This window comes from Gopherus evgoodei, chromosome 8, assembly GCF_007399415.2.
Source record: "Gopherus evgoodei ecotype Sinaloan lineage chromosome 8, rGopEvg1_v1.p, whole genome shotgun sequence".
Lineage (NCBI taxonomy): Eukaryota > Metazoa > Chordata > Testudines > Testudinidae > Gopherus > Gopherus evgoodei.
The window spans coordinates 37,892,763-37,913,796 of record NC_044329.1 but is presented as its reverse complement, the minus strand read 5'-3'; the positions used below and the strand labels follow the sequence as shown (position 1 = coordinate 37,913,796).

Sequence of the window (21,034 nt, the reverse complement as noted above, 5' to 3'; positions counted from 1 at the left end):
CGCACAGTCCACCCCTGCTCCTCCCCACCTTTTCATCTGTCCCAGAAGCCAAAGCTGGGGATGGAGTCACGCACGGGGCTGGGAGCTGGGTCTGCGACTGGGGCAGGCCAGGGCTGCATGGTGCTCCCTCCTGCCCCCCCCCCATGGAGGCTTTACCGGCCCACTGCGCCCCCGAACATTCCTCTGTGATCCCTAAGGAGTGTGCCCCACAGTTTGGCCCAGAACCTGTGCTGACCCTCAGGATGCCCCAGAGCTTAAACACACCCTTTTCCGGGATCCCACCAAAGGTTTGAGCCCGCTGGGTGCCAGATGTCTTCTCTCAGGAGGCCTGAGAATAGGGGCATAACATACATGCATTCAGCACAGGACTCGAATACAGCACTGCTCCTTATTTACCAGCATGCAAAATACACCATTCTCTACCAAACTCCCAACCATGGGCAGTGAGCTTCCTGCAGCCCCGCCAGCCCCATGTGGATCAGTTTAACTAAATATTCAAGGGAAAGTGGTGGGAGATAAGGGACTCAAATGCACTTTTAAAATCCTCCAAAACTAAGGAGCTAATAAATTATTATTCTAATCCTTATGTGCTTGAATACCCATAAAAAAACTTTTCCTGATGGACTGACTTTGATGTTCCATTTACCAGCTGAAAGTTCATGATCTGTCAATGTGAGAAGCAACTTTGGTTCTTCATATCTGTCAACATGTGAATGATTGGGTTATGTGGATTTGATACTGGGAAGCACAGGATTTATAATCAGGAGATTTGGGTTTTATGTCTAGCACTGACATAAATTCACAATTTGACCTTGAGCAAGTCACTTGACCTGTCTGAACTTCAGGTTACCCATTTTTAAAGTGGGAGTAATACCTGACTCCTAGGGTTGCACAGAAGTGTAATTCCTTTATATTTGCAGCCCTGCCCTGGAAGGCTCTAAAGAAGTGAAAATTAGTTTCTTCAGGTTGTCTGAATGTGATTTTCCTGGGCAAACCAGTTGATGGAGCTTTCAGGCTGTGCCCAGTTTATCCATCTAAACCTTGATTGCCCCAAATGCTCTTCACACCCAGCCCAGCCAGCCCATCTCCTAATTCCTCTGAACACAGAGTCATTTAAAAGCCACTGCATGAAAAAAATGTACCAAGTATGCATTAGGCAGAATAGTAAATCTGCTAAGTCAAAGGAATACCAACGTTGGGATGCTGCATGGGCCTAGGAGCCAGGATCCTGAATAGGAGGATGGTAATTCGTTAGGAATTATCCTTGGGGTAGTTGTAATAGTTCTTTATCTAGTATTGCTAATAACTAAACTGTATCTTTAAATGTTCATCTAAATGTGAGTTATTGCTGAGTATGTACTATATGTACTGTATGACTTTTAAACCAACCTTTGTACTTTCACATAATTTAAGCACTATACCCAGCTGTACAGACACTCTTTTCTTAACCTATGTTTTATATAATTTTAACATTAGCTATAATCAAAAAAATTAAATCTGTTTCAGTCTTGGATCTACCCCCTCTTCTCTCAGAAGATATATGATTATTTACATCCCCTGCATTTCAGTCTCTATAGAGCATAGGCAGTCTGACATCAAGTAAAAGTAATACATCATTTTGCATATATGGTTATCTAATAGCCGCCCCCATTGCCTCCCAAACATATTTTATTATGCAGATCTTTGATATAGGATAATAGATGCTTTGGCATCAGACTCCTCTCTTTCTTTCCTGGACTGCTTTCAAATAAAGCTGTTATTTTTTAACTAGCCTAGGGCCCATCATATGACAGGATATAATCAGTAAATCATGGGTGAGTTTTGTATGCTAAGTCATGTTTACATTTCAGTGTCCATACTCTGTTTGTTTTTGTTGTACATTTCCACCTCTTCAGTGGGTTTGCACTGTGCTTCATTGTGTGTTACCACAGATACATACATGTGAGCACGTTTCTGGAGCCTTGCACCTCCTTAAAATAAATCAGCACATGCTCACTATGCTGCTTTTTACTAAACTTTTTAAGTCAGTGCCAGGTGCATGTGTATATGCAGCCAGAATGCAGAACTTGGCTTTTACGGCCATTATTTCTAAGCAAAATTTCTTCAGCATCAAAAGAGCTGGTGGGGCCTTATGCCCTGCACCAAGGTGGTGCATTAGGATGCTGCTGCCCATCAAGCGTTTGACCAGCTCCAGCGCTTGGTGGGGAGCCTGTCTCTGTCTGTGCTGATCAGTGCGGGGTTTGCCCTTGACTTCAATAAGGGAAGGGGCAGGATTTCACCTTTCCTGGTTTCTGAGAGGTGTCTGTGACTTACCACACAACATCTTATGGTGCCAGGTTTCCCAACAATAACCTTTGTCCTTGATTTTTCATAGGGATATATCCTGGATGGCCTTGAAAGCAGATGATTCCCTTACTAGTGCTAATGCCAAGCACTCAAAAAATTACGAGGCAAGCCCCCAAATATCCCGAGATTGGCTTAAAAGCCATGAGATTTTAAAATATAATACAATTGGGATTCTTTTTATTTGCCTTCTGGTTTTTGAGCTTTTAGGGGTCCTGTTTTCCAGCTTTGTCACTCTCCCATGAGGGCTAGTATCTTGTATTTGTTGTTAATGATAGCTGAGATTCTCACATATTCACAGGTCTCTACAAGGTGAGGCTCTAAAAATAATAATAAAAGTCACTAGATCAGTGCTTAATTCGAAAAGAAAGGTGCCATGGCTCAAGCAATTTTTTTTCTTTCATAACTGACGCAGCAAACCCAAAGGTACCAGAGCTATGAATTGCCAAGCCTATGGGTGCTGGGACTCAGCCTGGGCAAACGCTTGCACAAATTGAGAGAGAGTGTGTGTGTGCGCGCGCACAGCATAATTTGGTTGAAACCCCTAATTTTCAGTACTCAGTGTTTCAAAAACGTTAGACTGCCAACCTGTGTCGTAGACGTGTCTTTTGTTTAACCCCCCCCATGAATAAAGCTACTTTAAGGGAAATTACTGTTTTGTCCAACCCCGAATAGCTAAGAGATCTTTGCTCACCAATTCTTACAAAACTTGCATTTGTCATGCCTTTTTGGTGACTTTAGTATTACGATCTATTGTAAATAAAGTGCATTTCATTGATTGATTTTAAAATGAAATTAGTAACTGGAAAAAGTGGCTTTTTTTTTAAACCTATGACAATTATAAACTACTGTAATCTGTCATTTACTTTCTAAAATCTAAAGTATAATCTAAAGTTCTCCTGCGAAATGCCAGCTGTGCAAACCCTTCTGTGGCTGGATCATTCTTGTGTTTTTAAGTACAAAATAAATAAGTATAACATAGTATGTAATTAGTAATTTGATATGTCGGATGGCACCTTTTTTATGTGTTTGCTCCCCCTGATGTTAGAACCTGGCTATGCCACTGACCCTACAGGCCTGTGTTCTGGCCCTGATTCCCAGGTGATGCTAGACAAGCCACTGAAAGCTGAGCTTTGGAGACAGATGCTAGTTTTTGCCGCGTATGCTCTATGCTTCAGTTCCCCTCCTAGTGCTCCTAGATCAGCACTTCACTCATTCGGTTTCTGACATCCCAGCCTGTCTGGGGCTTCAGGCCTAGCGACACATCTGGCCATTTGTATGGGAGTGTGGGGACCTGGCCAGGGGTGCAACTTTCCCCCCCACAGGAGAGTGAAGACTGATGATTAATAAGGGGCACCAAGGGTCTTTGCCAAAGACTGAACTCTCAGTGACTGGAGCCCAAACCCTCTTCAGCCTTAGAAAAGGGGGTGGGGTAGAGCAAGCACCCACAATCCAGCTACAGCCCAGGACCCAAACTCCCCGTGGCCCCTCCTCTACCTCCTGCTGGGAAGATTTAGGGTGGTTTGCACTGATTTAGGACTGGCCTGAGATTAAGGAAAACACTGGAGAGGGAGAGGAACACATGAATCAACTGAGCACCTGAGAACTTGGGTGCAGCCTGATCTCTTCTGGGTACAAACCATGGGGTGGAGGCCCTGTGCCCACAGAGCCTCTCTCCTTCAGTGGAAGATTCAGCAATTTTCAAGGGTGCAAAAGTCTGCAAGTCCACAGCTGGAGGAAATGGGGAGCAGGAGAGCAGATGAACGTTAACAGCAGTTAATACCTCCTCAGCTGGGATCTAGGGCATGGCACTAGGAGTGCCATAATTTAGTCTTCATTTGGATCTACACCTTGCTAGTGACAACCAACAGCTCAGTAGCCCAGTGTGCTGTGACCCCAGTGAAAATAGCAGCAGAAGGCTGAGAAACACCCCAGGGAATGGTTCTAGATCCCATTTTTGGTGGGGGTCATTCATATTTTTCTAACTCTCTTTTCTAGGGAGTCCCTGAACTTCTGGGACCTCTCTCTTCCCTGCCAAGCTCACCTGCTTTTTGTGACCCGGTAAGGGCAGCATTTCTCTTCCTCCTATTGAACATAGAGGGCACTGGGATTTTCTCTGTCCTAGTGATGGGCGCTATGAAAAAGGTTCAATTGACTGCTCAGAATGTAACTGTAGCCCAGGGGTCAGCAACCTTTCAGAAGTGGTGTGCCAAGTCTTCATTTATTCACTCTGATTTAAGGTTTCACGTGCCAGTAACACATTTTAACATTTTTAGGTGGTCTCTCTTTCTATAAGTCTATAATATATAACTAAACTATTATTGTATGTAAAATAAATAAGGTTTTTAAAATGTTTAAGAAGCTTAATTTAAAATTAAATTAAAATGTGGAGACCCCTGGACCAGTGGCCAGGACCCAGGCAGTGTGAGTGCCACTGAAAATCTGTTCCAGCGGTGCCTTTGGCACGCGTGCCATAGGTTGCCTACCCCAGCAGTAGACCATCAGTGGCCCAGCCAGGCTAAGATTAAATACAGCCACCGCTGCATTGACTCTTTGGACACCATAGCAAAAGCAGCATTTGCCTCAAGAGCCAGCCCCCAGTAAGGGATAAGCCCCTTTAGCCATACGCTGCCTCCTTCTGTTGGAAAGAGGTGATGCACAGTGATTGTCCACAGGAGAGAGAAAAAGGAAGCAGAAGCCTTTCAAACATTCCACAGGCAGCCCCCGCACATCCTATCTATTCCAGCTGCAACCCAACAGGCCAAGCCCAAAGTGACACACACAGAGTTAGCGCAATTTTATTGCATAGACAAGGATTACAAATCACATGACGCAGCAGCACAGACTCTGGAAGAAGGGGCACAGTCTAGATGCACAGCCACCAGCAGTCCAGGGCCCCAGGCTCCTCCAGACAGAGGACAGCTCTTCCCCAAAATGCACGTGTACCTCCCCTATGCCACAAGCCCTGTTCTTTCCTGAGAGCAGAGCAGCTTTGTGCCAGAGCCTGCGACAGGAATAAGAGCTGCAGAATTTTAATAGAAATGAAGTGTCCAGAAATTAAACCACAGAGGCTCCTAGGATGAGACACAGGAACTTGGCTGGGACATCAGTACTTTGGTCTCTTCACCTCCACCCTGAAACCAGAGAAACATGAGCCAGCTGTCAGACATCAATCAGCATGTCAGTGTGGCCCTGGGGCTCTAATCTGAGGCTTCTCCTCAACCTGTTTCCTTATGGAGAATGAACGCTACCCATATATTCCCATAAGGTGCACCAGTTTGGGAGAGCACCCCCACGCTCAGGCTGAAGCACCTACTTCCATAAGAACAGCCATACTGGATCAGACCAAAGGTCCATCCACCCCAGTATCCTGTCTACTGACAGTGGCCAATGCCAGGTGCCCCAGAGGGAGTGAACTTAAGAGGCAATGATCAAGTGATCTCTCTCCTGCCATCCATCTCCACCCTCTGACAAACAGAGGCTAGGGACACCATTCCTTACCCATCCTGGCTAATAGCCATTAATGGACTTCACCTCCATGAATTTACCTAGTTCTCTTTTAAACCCTGTTACAGTCCCAGCCTTCATAACCGTCTCAGGCAAGGAGTTCCACAGGTTGACTGTGCGCTGTGTGAAGAACTTCCTTTTGTTTTAAACTTGCTGCCCATTAAGTTCATTTGGTGGCCCCTAGTTCTTATATTATGGGAACAAGTAAATAACTTTTCTTTATTCACTTTCTCCACACCACTCATCCTATCCCCCTTAGTCTCCTCTTTTCCAAGTTGAAAAGCCCTAGCCTCTTTAATCTCTCCTCAAATGGGATCCGTTCCAAACCCCTAAATCATTTTAGGTGCCCTTTTCTGAACTTTTTCTAATGCCAATATATCTTTTTCGAGATGAGAAAACCAAATCTGTACGCCGTATTCAAGATGTGGGCACACTATCGATTTATATAAGGGCAATAAGATATTCTATCTTATTCTCTATCCCTTTTTTAATGATTCCTAACATCCTGTTTGCTTTTTTGATTGCCACTGCACACTGTGTGGACATCTTCAGAGAACTATCCACGAGGACTCCAAGATCTCTTTCCTGATTAGTTGTAGCTAAATTAGCCCCCATCATATTATATGTATAGTTGGGATTATTTTTCCCAATGTGCATTACTTTACATTTATCCACATTAAATTTCATTTACCAATCACTTAGTTCTGTGAGATCTTAAGTTCTTCACAGTCTGCTTTGGTCTTAACTATCTTGAGCAGTTTAATATCATCTGCAAACTTTGCCACCTCACTGTTTACCCCTTTCTCCAAATCATTTATGATTAAGTTTAATAGGATTGGTCCTAGGACTGACCCTTGGGGAACACCACTAGTTACCCCTCTCCATTCTGAAAATTTACCATTTATTCTTACCCTTTGTTCCCTATGTTTTAACCAGTTCTTAACCCATGAAAAGATCTTCCCTCTTATTCCATGACAATTTAATTTACGTAAGAGCCTTTGGTGAGGGACCTTGTCAAAGGATTTCTGGAAATTAAGGACACTATGTCCAGTGGATCCCCCTTGTCCACATGTTTGTTGACCCCTTCAAAGAACTCTAATAGATTAGTAAGACATGATTTTCCTTTACAGAAACCATGTTAACTTGTTGGGCAAAAGTCATGTTCTTCTGTGTGTCCGACAATTTTATTTTTGTTTTGACTAAATTTGCCTGGTACTAATATTAGACTTACTGGTCTGTAATTGCCAGGATCGCCTCTACTGCCCTTTTTAAATATTGGCGTTACATTAACTATCTTCCAGTCATTGGGTACAGAAGCTGATTTAAAGGACAGGTTACAAACCATAGTTAATAGTTTCACAATTTCACATTTGAGTTCTTTCTGAACTCTTCAGTAAATGCCAGCTGGTCACGGTGACTTGTTACTGTTAAGTTTATCAATTAATTCCAAAACCTCCCCTAGTGACACTTCAATCTGTAACAATTCCTCAGATTTGTCACCTACAGAGAATGGCTCAGGTTTGAGAATCTCCCTAACCACCTCAGCCATGAAGACTGAAGCAAAGAATCCATTTAATTTTTCTGCAATGACTTTATTATCTTTAAGCGCTCCTTTTGTACCTCGATCGTCCAGGGGCCCCACTGGTTGTTTAGCAGGCTTCCTGCTTCTGATGTACTTAAAAACTCAAAAGATAATAACAAAATGTGTTTTAACTAGCTGTTCTTCAAACTCCTTTTTGGCATTTCTTATTACATTTTTATACTTAATTTGGCAGTGTTTATTCTCCTTTCTATTTACCTCACTAGGATTTGACTTCCACGTTTTAAAAGATGCCTTTTCTCTCTCAATGCTTCTTTTACATGGCAGTTAAGCCATGGTGGCTCTTCTTTAGTTCTTTTACTGTGTTTTTTAATTTGGCAGGCATTCTGCCTTCCAAAGCAAGGCAGCACTACTGAAGAGACACTGTGTGTCTTGCTTGGTTCTCAAAGGCAAATACAAGCCGGAGGATTGGAGCTTGCAATGCAGGGAATAGCAGTGTACTGAGGGGTGCTCTGGCTGTCATAAGCCCACATCAGAACCGTGAGCCCAAGCTGTCCCTCAGTTTAACCCTGGTGCAGACTTGAGCCCAAACACATCTTCTCTTTGGAGCTCCCCAGGGCTATGTGAAGAATGGAGGGACTTAGCAGTACGGCCTCAGAGAGCCCTTCACGCCAGGCTGGGTCAGGCACTAGAAAGACAATGACGGCATAGAAGGATCTGGGGAGATAACCTCTCCTCCGTTTCTGATCCTGCTAGCTCAGAGCCTCTCAGATTCCTAGGCTGGCTCAGCATGCTTGTGCTCAGGGCATTTAAGAACATACCTCTGGGGGTGGAGGAGACAACCCAGCCCAGGAGATTAACAATTGAAAGATGGGCTCTTGATCCACGTCCCAGAGGATGTGTCCATGATGGCAATTTTCTCCTGAGGGCTGTGGAGGCTGAGCCGTCTGGGCAAGTGCTGGCGGAGGGAGAATTGGGCTGGGAAGGATTGGAGAGTTTAATGCTATCAATTGGAATGGATTTCTTCAGTACACAGAGCCTTGCGCTGGGGAGAGGCCTGCGGGACACGGGAATAAAGTAGCTGGCTCCCTGGTTGGTAGTCTCTCAGAGATGAAGACTGGGGATGGCAGAGCCTCAGCCCCTGCTCCATCCAGTCCTGCTGTCCCCTGTGCTCAGGACAAAGGCTGGCAAGGCCCCAGTGTGGGCGCTGCAGCACTCTCCTGCAGTGAAGTCACATTAATGAGGAGGAGATTCCACTCACCCATCAGCCTCCAACTTCTTCCTTTTCTCAATGATCTGCAGAGAAAGCACAGGACCATGTTGCAACATGAGAGCAACACAAGCTGCCCAGAGATCCTGTGGCAGGGGGCTCTCCCTACCCACAGTGAAAGGTGAAGACGCCATAGGGGAGGGGGCTGGTTTGCAGGTTCTTTGGCCTAGTAAGGGTGGAGCAGGAGCCAGGGCTTCCGAGCTGCAAGATCCGCTCAGGGACAATTCTGTTCAACCAAACCAATTTGTACTGGTGGGAAGAGGAAGTGGGTGAGGCCAGAGGAATGAAGTCAGGTTTCCTCTCCTGGACAACACCAGAGACAGCTCAACCAATCCCAGAACCCAAGGGATCCTTCCTCTGGGTGCTGACTGTTCAAGTCCTAGACAAACAGCACCCCCAGCAGGGAAACTGCTGTGTCCTGCCCCAGACACTCACCGCACTGATCTTCTTCCACTGCCGGTCCAGCTCGGCCTTGTCATTGGTCTCCTTGAAACGGCGTGTTTTACGGCCCTCTGACATCTTGATTCCGTACTGGAAAGCCGCTCTGGGGTGAAGAGGTGAACAGAGGGGAGCTCAGGTGTGGAGGACAACTGGGCAGGTGGCTGCAGACCAGCCAGGCTGCCTGTATTATTGGGCTAGATTAGGATTTCATATCCATTGGGCCAGGTAAGAATCTCCTGAGGGTTACTGCCAAGGGACCATCCTCTCCAAGGGTCCTAGGCAGCGGCTGTGTCCCATCACCCACTCTGCTCTCTCCACCCAACTTCTGGGGGAGCACCAGACTTACTTGGGCAGAGCCTCTTTGTTGTTCATGTACTCGCTGTACTCCTCCTGTGTGTCAAAGTCCCAGCGGCCCAGAGGCCCCTTCTTGTTACCCTGCAGCAGGAGAAAGGGGCTTAGGTGCTCATCAAAGGAAGCTGGCTGATACTCCCCATGCAGATCACAGGCCCGGGGAGACAAACAGCCTTGGGGATCTTATTCCAAACCAAGCCAGGCTTGAGCAGAGAGCAGTCTGATCTCCCCCACTTTGTGGGGATGCACAATTCTGGGAGCTCCTGGATACCATCACTGAGAAGGTAATATCTCCACATGGGAGACGCTTCCATGAGGCTGCCCAAAACCAGAGAGCTGGTACGAGATGCCAGTCACTGCATCCATGGGGTTTTCCTCCCCCCAGCTCTCAGAGGCAGCAGAAAGGCAAGTCTTTAGATGGATTCTCTAATTTATCTTTCTTTGCTGGCTAGCCCCTGCTCACCCACCTCCTTTGAAACAGGAAGTCCTGAAGGCAGACAGAATGCAAAAGCCTGGCTCCAGGCTCGGCCAGTGAGCAAAGCTAAGAGGAGTGAAGGGCCAGGGAGCCAAGCAGCCACAATCCAACTAGAATCCCTCCCCCAGTCATTCACTGAGCACCAGATGGCAGGTAATTTTCACCCTCCTCTCCCCCATAGCAAACAGGTTAGAAAGATCCAGCTGCAGGGCAGAGAGAACAAGCACTTTAATCTATCTGAGAAACAGTTATATTGTGGAGCCAGGAGTCCATATCCAGACCAACCCTGCACAGATTCTGTCCCGTGGCTCTTTTGAGCCTCTCTTTTACATCAGCCTCATGAGCTGGCCAGGAATACCTGATCCATTTTGCTGTAGTCCACCTCTTCATCACTGTCCACAGCCATGTCGTCCATGCTGAAAGGGGAGGGGGAGAGTTAGCTGGGGCACTGGCTGAGACCCTGCAGCACACACAGTTCAACCAAAGGTACTCAAGTACTTTCTGTTCTGGCAATGCAGGACTCTCTGTACATCTGACTAACTCTAGCTGGGCAGCTCCCTGGGCCAGAAGACAGCATCTGCTCCCTCCAGCAAGCTGAACGCTCACAGCCAGCCTGCAGGGCGCTCTCCAAGCAGAGCCAGGCAAGTGCCTGTCTGGGCTCCTCAGCTCTGACCAAAACCCCCAGCTGCCTGGGAAGCAGCTGTACAGTGACCTCCTTCCCCCAGTGAGCGGAGAGCCCTTACGTGGCAGGGTAACACTCAGCGTAGCTGTTCGACATCCCAAAGAAATCGCCCAACTGCTTCTTATCTTCAGGCTTCTTTAATGTGTCATATGTTAAAGAAAATGCAGCAAGGAGACAGTGTCTGACAGAAGCAGGGAGGGGGCATAGGAACTAGCGGCACAGATGGAGCCAGTGTGGAGAATATGCAGGGCAAGGCACAGACCAGGTGGGAAATGGAGGGGGCTGAGATGGTCAGCGGAGACCCTTCTCTGGTGGGATGCACCAGGCGACGGCTCGTGGACACAACATAACACAAGGGACACAACATACCACAAGGGACACAGTGTTCAGGTGCCTTTTCCCACCTAGCTCTCCTCTCCCAACAGCAAAGTGTGTGTGTGAGACAGACAACCCCTGCGGAAGGAGGGACATGCTGGGGGAAAAGGAGCCCTCCTGCAGCACAAATGCCCAGACACACCAGCAGGCTGCCAGTGAGAGAAGCCCCCAGAGGCAGGGTGGTTGATGTGTGAGCATAAAGGATATGATTCTGCTCCCTCCCAGCCAGCTGCTCCAGCAAACTTCTCATTGATGGATTTAATCAGCTCCTTGGCTGAGCCTGGCCCTGGGCGCAAGAGAAAAGTTGTTAGACTCCACCCTAACCAGGGCACCAAGCTGGGGTACAGCTCCCTGTCTGCAACATACACAGGGCTGGCTGCAGACCTCTCACATGAGAGCAAGACATAACCCCCATATAGTCACCATGATCAAAGCCGCTTCTTAACAGCATCTGGGAGAGGCACTGCCCCCTTCTGGTAGCTAATGGAATAAAGTGCATAACCCAGAGATCATCCACCAGGGACAGGGCCTGGGGACTAATGGGGACGAGGAGACCCACAAAGGAGGAAAGAAACCCGACCCAGATTAACAGCCTGTAGGGTAAAGTTCAGTCCAGGCAGGGGCCATTGAGTCCCAGGCCTTCCTGCTGAGACCTGCAGACTAGTGCCAGTGGGATGGGGCCTTCGTTCAACCAGGGGCTAAAACTGAGACCCACCTGGCCAGCCATGCCCCAGTGGGAATGAATTTCAGGCACTGCCAGCTCCAAATGGATGCACACCAGTGTCCTAGGATGAATGGCTTTTTATCCTATTTCCAATCCCCTGGAGCCAGATAGGCCCCCACTATTTTATAGCAACATTAGAGGCTTCAAGAGCTAAAGCAGAACCCTATCGGCCTGGACTGGCAGTGCCAGGAGCTCTGCTCGCCATGCAGCCAGTAGGGTTAGGAGGTCTCTGCTACAGGCTGGAATTCAGTCCCATCTGCTTCATGCCACACAAACACAGCAACTCACCTTTGTCAATATCCAGGGGCTGAAAAGGGAAGGAAAGAAGAGAATGTTACTATGGTGGGCCAGAACACAACTGAAAATGACAGTGCTCCTGAACCCTGGGTCTGAGGGCCCAATCCTGCTCCCAAGCGGCCCAAGGAATGCAGGATTGAGCCCTCAGTGTGTGACAGAGTAAAAAGCTCCTTTCAGTCCTGTTTTCCAAGGCAACTGCAGGAGAATAGAGGTGTCCAGCCTTCCCATCAATCAGCTGATCAGCAAGACTCTGCCCACATCAGAGATCACTCTGGAGACAGCAGAGGATGGTCACACACCGAAAGGCAAAAAGCTACAGGTGCAGCAGCAGTAATATCCCTCTCCAGTTAGCACTCCGATCCCACTGTGAGCTGGTAGGGCAGTAGATGACCCAGCCACATTCCTGCCCCAAAGAGCAGGCAACCTCCTCCTAGGTGCTGGGGCAATTCAAAGCTGCAGGGTCTGATTCTGAACTCAGATCCACCGGGGCTGACCAGAGTGCAGTCAGTATGGATTTCCCACAGTGCATCCAGCCCACACACTACTATAACTTTGAAAGAGCCTTACTACTGACCTGGAGCTAACATCCCCCATCCCTCCCTCAGGAAGTCTCCATCACAGAACAGATTCTGGACAAGACGCTGGATCTGTTCCCGCTCGGCATGGGTAAATGGAGAGCAGAATACCCAGGGCTCCCTCTTCTCCTGGGAGGGTGTATTCTCATTGCAGCATGAGGAGCCAGCAGAAGATGTAGGTGTTGCTATGACTCTCCTATGCCATATCCCCGCTTTGGAACAGAGACGCGCAGTATAAAATCCCCTCTGCTCCATGATAACCCTAGCCCATTTGAGGGGACCTTCTTTAACTCACCTCGTCATCAGCTTTGGGTTTCTCAAAGTAGCTGTGTCTCTTCTTCTCCTCTTCCCGTTCCCGCTCTCTCTCTCGCTCCCGTTCCCGCTCTCTCTCTCTCTCTCGCTCCCTCTCCCGGTCTCTCTCCCTCTCCCGGTCTCGCTCCCGTTCCCGGTACCTCTCTCGCTCCTTCTCCCGTGGCACCTTCGCCGCGGATGGCACATAGTCACCAATATCTTCAAAGATACTGCAGGTGAAATGGACGTTACAGTTACCACTGGTGTCTCGGCAAAGGCCAAGAGATCAGCCCGTCAGAGCTGGAGGCTAACCAGTAACAAGCAGCATGAATCCAGAGAAGACTACAGCATCAGAGAAGTCCCAGCCAGCGGCATCCCTATGCTCACCTAGCACACATTTTTCTCCACTGAAAACAAGAGTCTTTTGCTCTGCAGCTCCTGCTGTCTGTACTGGCCTCCCTTTGTGCCCCAGGGAGGTGCAGATGCTCCAGTCATTTCAAATTTCAGCCAAAACATCTCCTCTCCCTTGTCTGGGCCTCTTCATCTCTCTCCCTAAAGGGGATGGGGGGCCAGTTTCGGGGGGAGAATCTCCATTCTAAAGCCCAGTTTAAAAAAGTAATGGGCCAAACAGAGCCCTTAGGCTCCCCCTAATTCCCCAAACGGACCCAACAGCTACCCCTAGAAGCACCAAGCAACTTCCTGATTCCCAAATCCCTTAGTGTGAGCAGTCAAGAGAAAGCCCAGAGGACAGTCCCTCATCCCACAGGAGGTTACTTACTTCATATCAGCCTCAGGGGGTTTCTTCTCATCCAGCTTTCCTGCAGGCAGAAGGCAGCAGTCAGTGAAGTCAGCACACTTCTGTCCTGCTTTTTCTGCGTCCTGTGCCCTGCCCAACCTACCGAAGTGCACACAAGAGGGGCTCGTGCAATCACCACAGAGCTTCTGAGCAGGGCTCCAAGATGCTCCTAGAGCCTCCCATACTAGCCTCCAGCAGGACCCTGGCTATCTATACGGTCCTCTGCAGGCTGAGCTGCCTCCAGACAGCTTTCCCTTCCTACTTGCATAGCTAGGGACGGGAAATAACCAGTTTCTCTTCAGCTCGAAAGGAGATGAAACCAAGAAAAGCACAATGCAACCCCCATTTAGAGCCTGCACTTTTGGACTAGCCAGGATCTGCCAGGATCCACCACTTCATTCCTAAGAACCGTCCTCCCAAATCCATCCCCTCATGGGCCACAGGAGCCCCACCCCGATTCCATCCCACAAGGCGATGGAAATCCAGCCCCGCTACAATACACACAGCTCCCTTCACTCCTTTGTAATTTCACTGAGATCAAGCCCCCGTTTGTGGCTGACCAAAGCCCAGGCAGTAACTTTTCTAGCTACGACATTGTATCCCACCAGAGAAGGGGCTCCGCTGACCATCTCAGCCCCCTCCATTACCCACCCAGTCTGTGCTCTGCCCTGCATATTCCCCACACTGGCTCTATCTGTGCAGCCAGTTCCTAAGACCCCTTCCTGTTTCTGTCAGACACTGTCTCCTTGATGTTTCCTCCCCTCAGGGCTACCTTTGTCCTTCTTCTTGAGCTTCTTGTTGCGGGTCCCCTGCCTCAGGTAGGAGAGGATCTGAGTCAGCTTGCTGATGACAATGTCGTTTGTGGTTAGTGTGGTCTGTGCCTGGAAGAGAAAGCACCGAGAGAAGGAATGATTCTCCAGAAAGAGAACCGCTGAGAATTGCAGCCCCTCCGTGAGGCAGGACTCTGACCAGCTATGCCCCTGCCGAGCTACAGCCAGTGCTGTCAGACAGTGCGGTAAGACCACCAGGACGGCATAGGCAGTTACCTCCATGGTGGGGCAGTCAGCCTTGCTCCGGATCAGGGTGGTTGGGATATCTGTGTCTGCGTACTCGTCATCCAGATCCACTACATAGGCCATCCGCCCCGGCAGGTACAGCTCGTTCCGCTCATATGCCTTTGTCTTGAACAGTATGCGGTAAACATTCCGACCTGGGGAAGAGAGGGACGTGTAAAACAAAGTGGCTCAGGAGAAGAGGAAACCAAAACACTCAAACGTCTATTGACTGCAAGAGCTAAACGACCCCTGCGCTCAGAGGCTGCAGAATCTCATTCACACTCTCTCTCCTGAGAGCCCCAACCGATCTGCCAGCTCCTCACCAATCCACTGAGTCCTCCACAACTCCCCAATCAATTTGCTAGGCTTCCTCTCCACCAAACCCAGGGCATGATCCTCAGCCATGCACCAAGCCCCTTCCTATTCTCTGCATAACCAGCGTAATACACCCAAGTGGCCACATGGACACATTCATACCCAAACGAGTCTTGAATTCTATTTTATTTTCAGGATCTTCATCTTTTCTGAAAAGAAAACAAAGTATTAGAAGAACAGCCATTTCCATTCCTGTTCCAGCCCCTGTGGAGCTGGCTACACTGTGCTCAAAGGAGAGTTCAGCCTTCTCACACTCACTTGGTTTCCTTCTGGGGTTTCTCCATCAGTTCCTCCTCTTCCTTCTCTTTGCTGGCAATCTCAGCACGCACCTGATCAGAACGACAAGACAGACGGAAAGGGAAAACGCTGTCAAAATGCTAGCCCCTGGCTCATTGTAACCAGAAGAGAGGCATCCAGCCCTTTTCCCTGAGCTCCAATACCTTCAGTGGACCAGCCAGTGCTCTGCCCCAGCCTTATGCAGGATGACTCCAACCAAGAAACTGGCTGAACAGGTGCAGAGTAGAACTTGACCGTGCTATTTCCCTGTGTGCTCTACTAGCTAGACTGTAGCAAGGGATCGCGCGAGAGAACTCCTGGGTTCTAGTCCTGGTTCAGCCACTGCATCATTATGTAGACTTGAGTAGTTTGTGACTTGGTCTCCCCATGTAAACTAGGGGTAATATTCGTTTACTGCACTGAGGGGTGGAGGCAGGCCCATCCCTAGCAGGGTGTGGGGTCCGGGACACTAGAAACTCAGCGACTGTCTCCCAGGGGATGCTCACCTCCGGCTCTGCCCCTACTCCACCCCTTCCCTCAAGGCTCCACCCTCACCCCGCCTCTTCCCATTCTCACCCCTTCCTGCCCCATCTCGTCCCCACCCAGTTCTGCCTCCTCCTTCAAGCACGTTGTCCCCTCACTCCTCTCCCCCAGCGCCTCCTGATGCTGCGAAACATCTGATCTGCAGCAGGCGGTAGGCGCTGGGAGGGAGGGGGAAGCGCTGATTGGTGGAGCCCAGTGGCAGGCAAGAGGTGCTGGGGGCAGAAGGAGGTTCTGATAGGAGGGCTCCTCCTTGCCTCACTCCACCCCCCCTGCCCACCTGCCCCTCACCCTATTCGCCTCCTCACCCCACTTGCCTACCTCCCCTCCAGTGGGGCCCCCCAAAGCATGGGGCATTTACCCCAATTTGCTGTATCGAAGGGACGGTTCTGGGTGGAAGTCAATGGCTTAGCTCGCAGAAAAGTACACTGCTACTCAGAAGGAAAACCTATTGATGTATTATCTGCACTCACTTTCTGCAGCAGTGCAAAATCCAGACCCTTCACCAAGTGAGTGTGCTCCATGTCACCACCCAAAAACTTGGATTCCTGGATCAGCTGTCGCCTCTTCTCAGCCGCTGACTTATCCCTGTGCAATAACAAGGGAGCATGTTACACAAGCTCTGCTCTGGGCTGGAGCTCCCTGACAATGCCTGGACACAGGCTAACTTACGCTTCTGCAGTGGGTCCCACTGCCCTGTAGTTAGCAGTCGTGCTAATAAGCTCTGTTTCCTCATAGTCTTTGTTGACGCCATCTCTTCTCTCCTTGGCTCGATCCCTGTATTTCTCAGCCAGCTCCCTCTCTCGTTCAATCTCCTGCTGCCGCAGCTTCGCATAATAGCTGGGGGCAGAGAAAGGGAGGAGCGTTTGAGCTACTGGATTGTGTTTATAAAATACTGACCAGGCGACACCACCAGTCTGTTCCCATTCCCACAGAACTGCCCTGTGTGAGCCACTGCCTCCACTCCACCTCCACTTCAATTCTCAGCCATTCTTTTAGCTGCTCTGCCTCATCTGGCACAGCTCCCTTCTCCATGGTCCCCTAAAGTCCCAACTTTCCAGACTCCAGCATGTAGAAAATACTGCTGCCTTCCTTCAGCCATGTAACCTCATCCAAAGACACCTCCAGTGGCTCCCAATGCATTTGAAGATGCTTGATTTAAAAACCCCTAATGGACTTGCTGCAGACTCTCCTAGACCTTGTCTCTATCTACTGCTCTTTTCACTTTTTCTGCTCATCGGGCACTGGCCTCATCTGTCCCTTTCCAGAATCTCTTCACTATAGGGTGCAATAGTTTTCTCCTCAGCAGCAACACTTGTCCAGGACAGTCTTCCTGTAATTCTCAGCTCCAACAGTCCTATGTCCTCACATCTCCGTGGAAGACAAAACAACTTTTCTTCCTCACTTACCACTCTTCATATTTTTACCTCTACAGCATTTGTTTGTATTTTTACCTCTACATACAGTTTGTACGGAAAATGGTAAACAAAATAACATTATAATAGCAAGATAATGCTGAGGAACAAAGTAGCTTTGAAAGTGAAGAACCCACTCTGCACACAGTCAGACGGTGTAAATGCACCATAACGAATTCAATACTTGAAAGAAAATGCTGAATGGGGCGAATACCCCCATATTGTCCTAACTCACCCACACAGAGGGGAGCCAGGTCAGGTGCTCTCCCCTAGCATCCTCCTAGGGGCAAGCTAAGCAATCTGTGGCACCATCCTACTGCTCCCCTGGTGCAATCACTTTGTTGGTTGTGAAGAGTGACAACCTCCCTATTAGAGTGCTTCTAACATCATTTGGTTCCTTTGCCATTAGTCCAGAGCCCACTGATATTCCAGGCCACTTAGGGTCCCTTTCTGCATTCTAAACAAAGGGCAGCAGCTCGCTGACAGGTGAAGGTGGCTTCTGCTACATCACATTCCCCATTTACCTCTTCTTCTTCCTCCTCCGAGCAGCTGGATCTTCATCTTCATTGTACTCCCGGGGCATCCTGGAGAGAAGAGAAAAACCACAGTGTGAAAGTAGAATGAATTAAATTGTAAAAATAAGAATGGATTAAAGAAATGTTATATGTATCTTTAAGCAGAAATAAGAAATGTTGAAATAGAGGTGCCAGGAAAAGAAACATTAGGCATAAACAAGGGTGCTAATGGTGAAACATTAACAGAGGATCGGTAATAGTTAGTAAGGAAATAAGATATGCATGCCTAGCCCAGGTAAACTTATCAGATTCTGCTTCCTTTGTTATCTTGTTAAGTGCTCGCTCTTTTATCTGTATAAATAAGACTGTTTGGGCCTTGCATGGCCACTCACATATTCTGAATGTTATTGGCGGAGCGCTGCGCTAATAAACAGAGTGGTCTGACAAATTGTGAGTCCTGATTCTAACTTTGACAACAGTCATCACAAACGGCAGACCCTTACAAAACAGGAGCAGGAGGGACTAGAGGTGACAGTCACACAGGGACCTGGCTTGAGAGGTCTAAAACTTACATGTCCAAAGCTAGGTATATTTGGAGCAAGTAGTTATATTTCTGCCCGAAAGGACACCTAATTCAGTTGTACCAACAGGGAGTGAGAAAGTGAAAGGGCTCAACATGAGAACCAAAGACAAACCTTGGGGTTCCCATGCATGTTTTAATAAGTCTATTGCATCCATGCTCTCATTCATGGTGTTCCTGATTTTACTAGTTTCCCCTAATGCATATACAACATACAGAGCAAGTTAGTCAGTCAGTACTGGAGTGCTGGGAAGAGAGAGTAAGATGTACAACAGCTGATTGAGACAGATGAGTTCACATTTGGTCAAAGAGCAGTGAAATGTTAATGAAATCTACTTACTCATGATGGCGAGATTTGGAGGGGGGCGCGGATGTTGGCGCAGCCCGCGGGGTCATAAGAAGCTTTCGGAAGTCTTCATTGGTCAGCTTGGACCTAGGAAGCGGAAGAGTCATGTTTCATTGTAACAATGATAACGAGACCATCACACACTCCTGCTGAGAGCAGTTTTGTCTTTATTTTTCCCTGCATGTGCTTGGCCACATTGTGACATTGCAGCCTGCACTGGATTGCCCATATTCACCTGAGTTTCATAACATTAAAACTGGAAATAAGATGCACATTTTTAAACAGTGAGGATAACTTACCCAGGGACATGGTATATTCTCCATCACTTGGAGTTTTCAATCAAGATTAGATGTCTTTCTAAAAGATATGCCCTAGTTCAGCTACAAGTGATTGGGCTTGGGCACACTGGAGAAATCTATTATCTGCATTATGCAGCATGTCACACTAGATGAGCATAACGGTCCCTTTCTGGCATTGAAATCTATTAACTGTGCCAAGAGATTGACTGCAGCACAGAAACAATATCTAAATCCTTCCTCCCCACAGTACACCATATTGTGCCCACTACCTTTCCATCTGAAGGAAACAGAGAGCAAAAGCTTTTATACTCACTGATTGAAGGAGTGGGAATCATCCACCTCATGGCCATCTGGGGCCAGAGGATTGGAGAACGGTTCACCTTGGAGAAGGAAAAAGAGAGCTAGTTAGAGTCTATCTATCTGTATGCTGTGCTGCCAAGCCCAAACCTATACCAGCCCCTGCATCTTGGATGACAGACAACTCAAAATCAGATTTGAGTGAGCAGTGAACAGAAAAACACACACACTCCTCCCAATAAAATACCTGTGTGACAGCTCCTCCCTTCACAGAGCACATCAATACACAACTGACATTTCTAGCCTAGTGATCTGATGAAGTGATTTATAGGCCACGAAAGCTTATGCCCAAATAAATATGTTAGTCTCTAAGGAGCCATAAGGACTCCTCATTGTTTTTACTGATACAGACTAGCGGCTATACCCCTGAAAACTTAGCCTAGTCAGTTACTGAACAGTGCTCTGTTAAGACCCTTTGATCCTTATAACCTGGCATCAGTTTAAGATGAGTTGGAATACTAATGCTCTGGAATCACTCTCAGTCACTTTGAGGTGGGAAGGCACTTGTATACAGGAATATTATTTGTCATTACCTGTCTCACGGATGGTTAGAGAAGTCAGAACTACAAAAGGAGCATCCCTCATTAATAAATAGCATCATGTCTCACAAGGCAATGGACAGAAGTTATGTTAAACAACAAAGCCACAAAGGCCCAGTGAAGGAGTAAAAATCTTGGATTATGGACTTTTACCCAGGATATGGACTTTTACCCAGCACCTAAAAAAACACCAAAGGAAAGCCAGCCCTATTCTGAAGTGAAGATTCTGTGGTCCTTCAGCTAGCCCAACAGGAAATAAACACAGGAGAAGCATTTGCCATTGTCTATCATCTCCTTAACTGTGAGAGTGTCTATACTAAAGCCGCTACAGCAGCACTGTAGGGTTGTGCAGCTGTAGGGTAGACACTTCCTGCATGGATGGAAGGGGTATCTCCACTGACATAGTTATTCCTTCTCTCCAGAGATAGTAGCTATGTCGAAGGATAACTCCTTCCATCACCCTAGCTGTGGCTACACTACGGGTTAGATCGACCTAATGGTTGTGCTCAGGATGCAAAACTGTTTCGCGGGCCCTGCGAGCACCACGGGAAGCGGGGAAGAGCTGTATCTGCGCCTACCCAACGCAAACACCCTGCAGCATCCGGACGGCGACCCCCAACACACACACACGCTCCCCCCAGGTGGGCGGGGCTCCCCGTAGCTGGGCGCTCGCAGGCGGCTCCAGCGCCGGCCCGGCAGCACCGCGCGTAGCTAGTTTTGAACAGCCTCCGAGCGACTTCCCTGGCGGGGCGAGAGCTCGGGGGCCGCGCTGGGGCAGGGAGGGGACCCTGCACTCCACAGACCGCCGGGGGCCGCCCCAAGAGGGGAGGGCGGACCGGATAGTGCCCCTCCCCCGCCTCTCGGGCCCATCACTCACTGTCTCGCTCCGGCATCTTCCCTGCACGACCGACGCCACCGCAGAGACCCTCTGCTTCCCACAATGCCCCGCGCAGGGAGCAGAGGGGACCGCAACTGAAACCCCGCCCCCAGTCTGCCCGCACAGCCGCCTGCGGATTGGCTGATGAGGTTTGAAGTGTGTTTTGATTGGCTGAGTCCTGTAGCATGATTCG

At 48.6% G+C, this 21,034-nt stretch overlaps 1 protein-coding gene across 1 annotated transcript; it reads right to left on the bottom strand.

Moving 5' to 3' along the window:
* Positions 1 to 5,116: 5,116 nt before the first annotated feature.
* On the bottom strand, positions 5,117 to 20,931 carry IK (IK cytokine). The gene is made up of 20 exons (XM_030572341.1): positions 20,842 to 20,931; positions 19,382 to 19,448; positions 18,764 to 18,856; positions 17,853 to 17,912; positions 16,586 to 16,753; positions 16,387 to 16,501; positions 15,356 to 15,426; positions 15,200 to 15,246; positions 14,714 to 14,877; positions 14,440 to 14,548; positions 13,650 to 13,689; positions 12,876 to 13,101; positions 11,997 to 12,015; positions 11,192 to 11,270; positions 10,671 to 10,751; positions 10,286 to 10,343; positions 9,448 to 9,536; positions 9,096 to 9,204; positions 8,652 to 8,686; positions 5,117 to 5,477 (listed from the first exon to the last, which is right to left on the bottom strand). The coding sequence occupies exons 1-20, from the start codon at positions 20,855 to 20,857 to the stop codon at positions 5,450 to 5,452; spliced, it is 1,674 nt and encodes a 557-aa protein (XP_030428201.1). The 5' UTR covers positions 20,858 to 20,931; the 3' UTR covers positions 5,117 to 5,449.
* Positions 20,932 to 21,034: the final 103 nt, after the last annotated feature.

Coding starts and splice junctions, on each gene's coding strand:
- IK (XM_030572341.1), bottom strand. Junction 16,502..16,585: donor GTGGGACCCACTGCAGAAGC/GTAAGTTAGCCT, acceptor GTTATTGCACAG/GGATAAGTCAGCGGCTGAGA. Junction 15,247..15,355: donor AAACCCCAGAAGGAAACCAA/GTGAGTGTGAGA, acceptor TTTTCTTTTCAG/AAAAGATGAAGATCCTGAAA.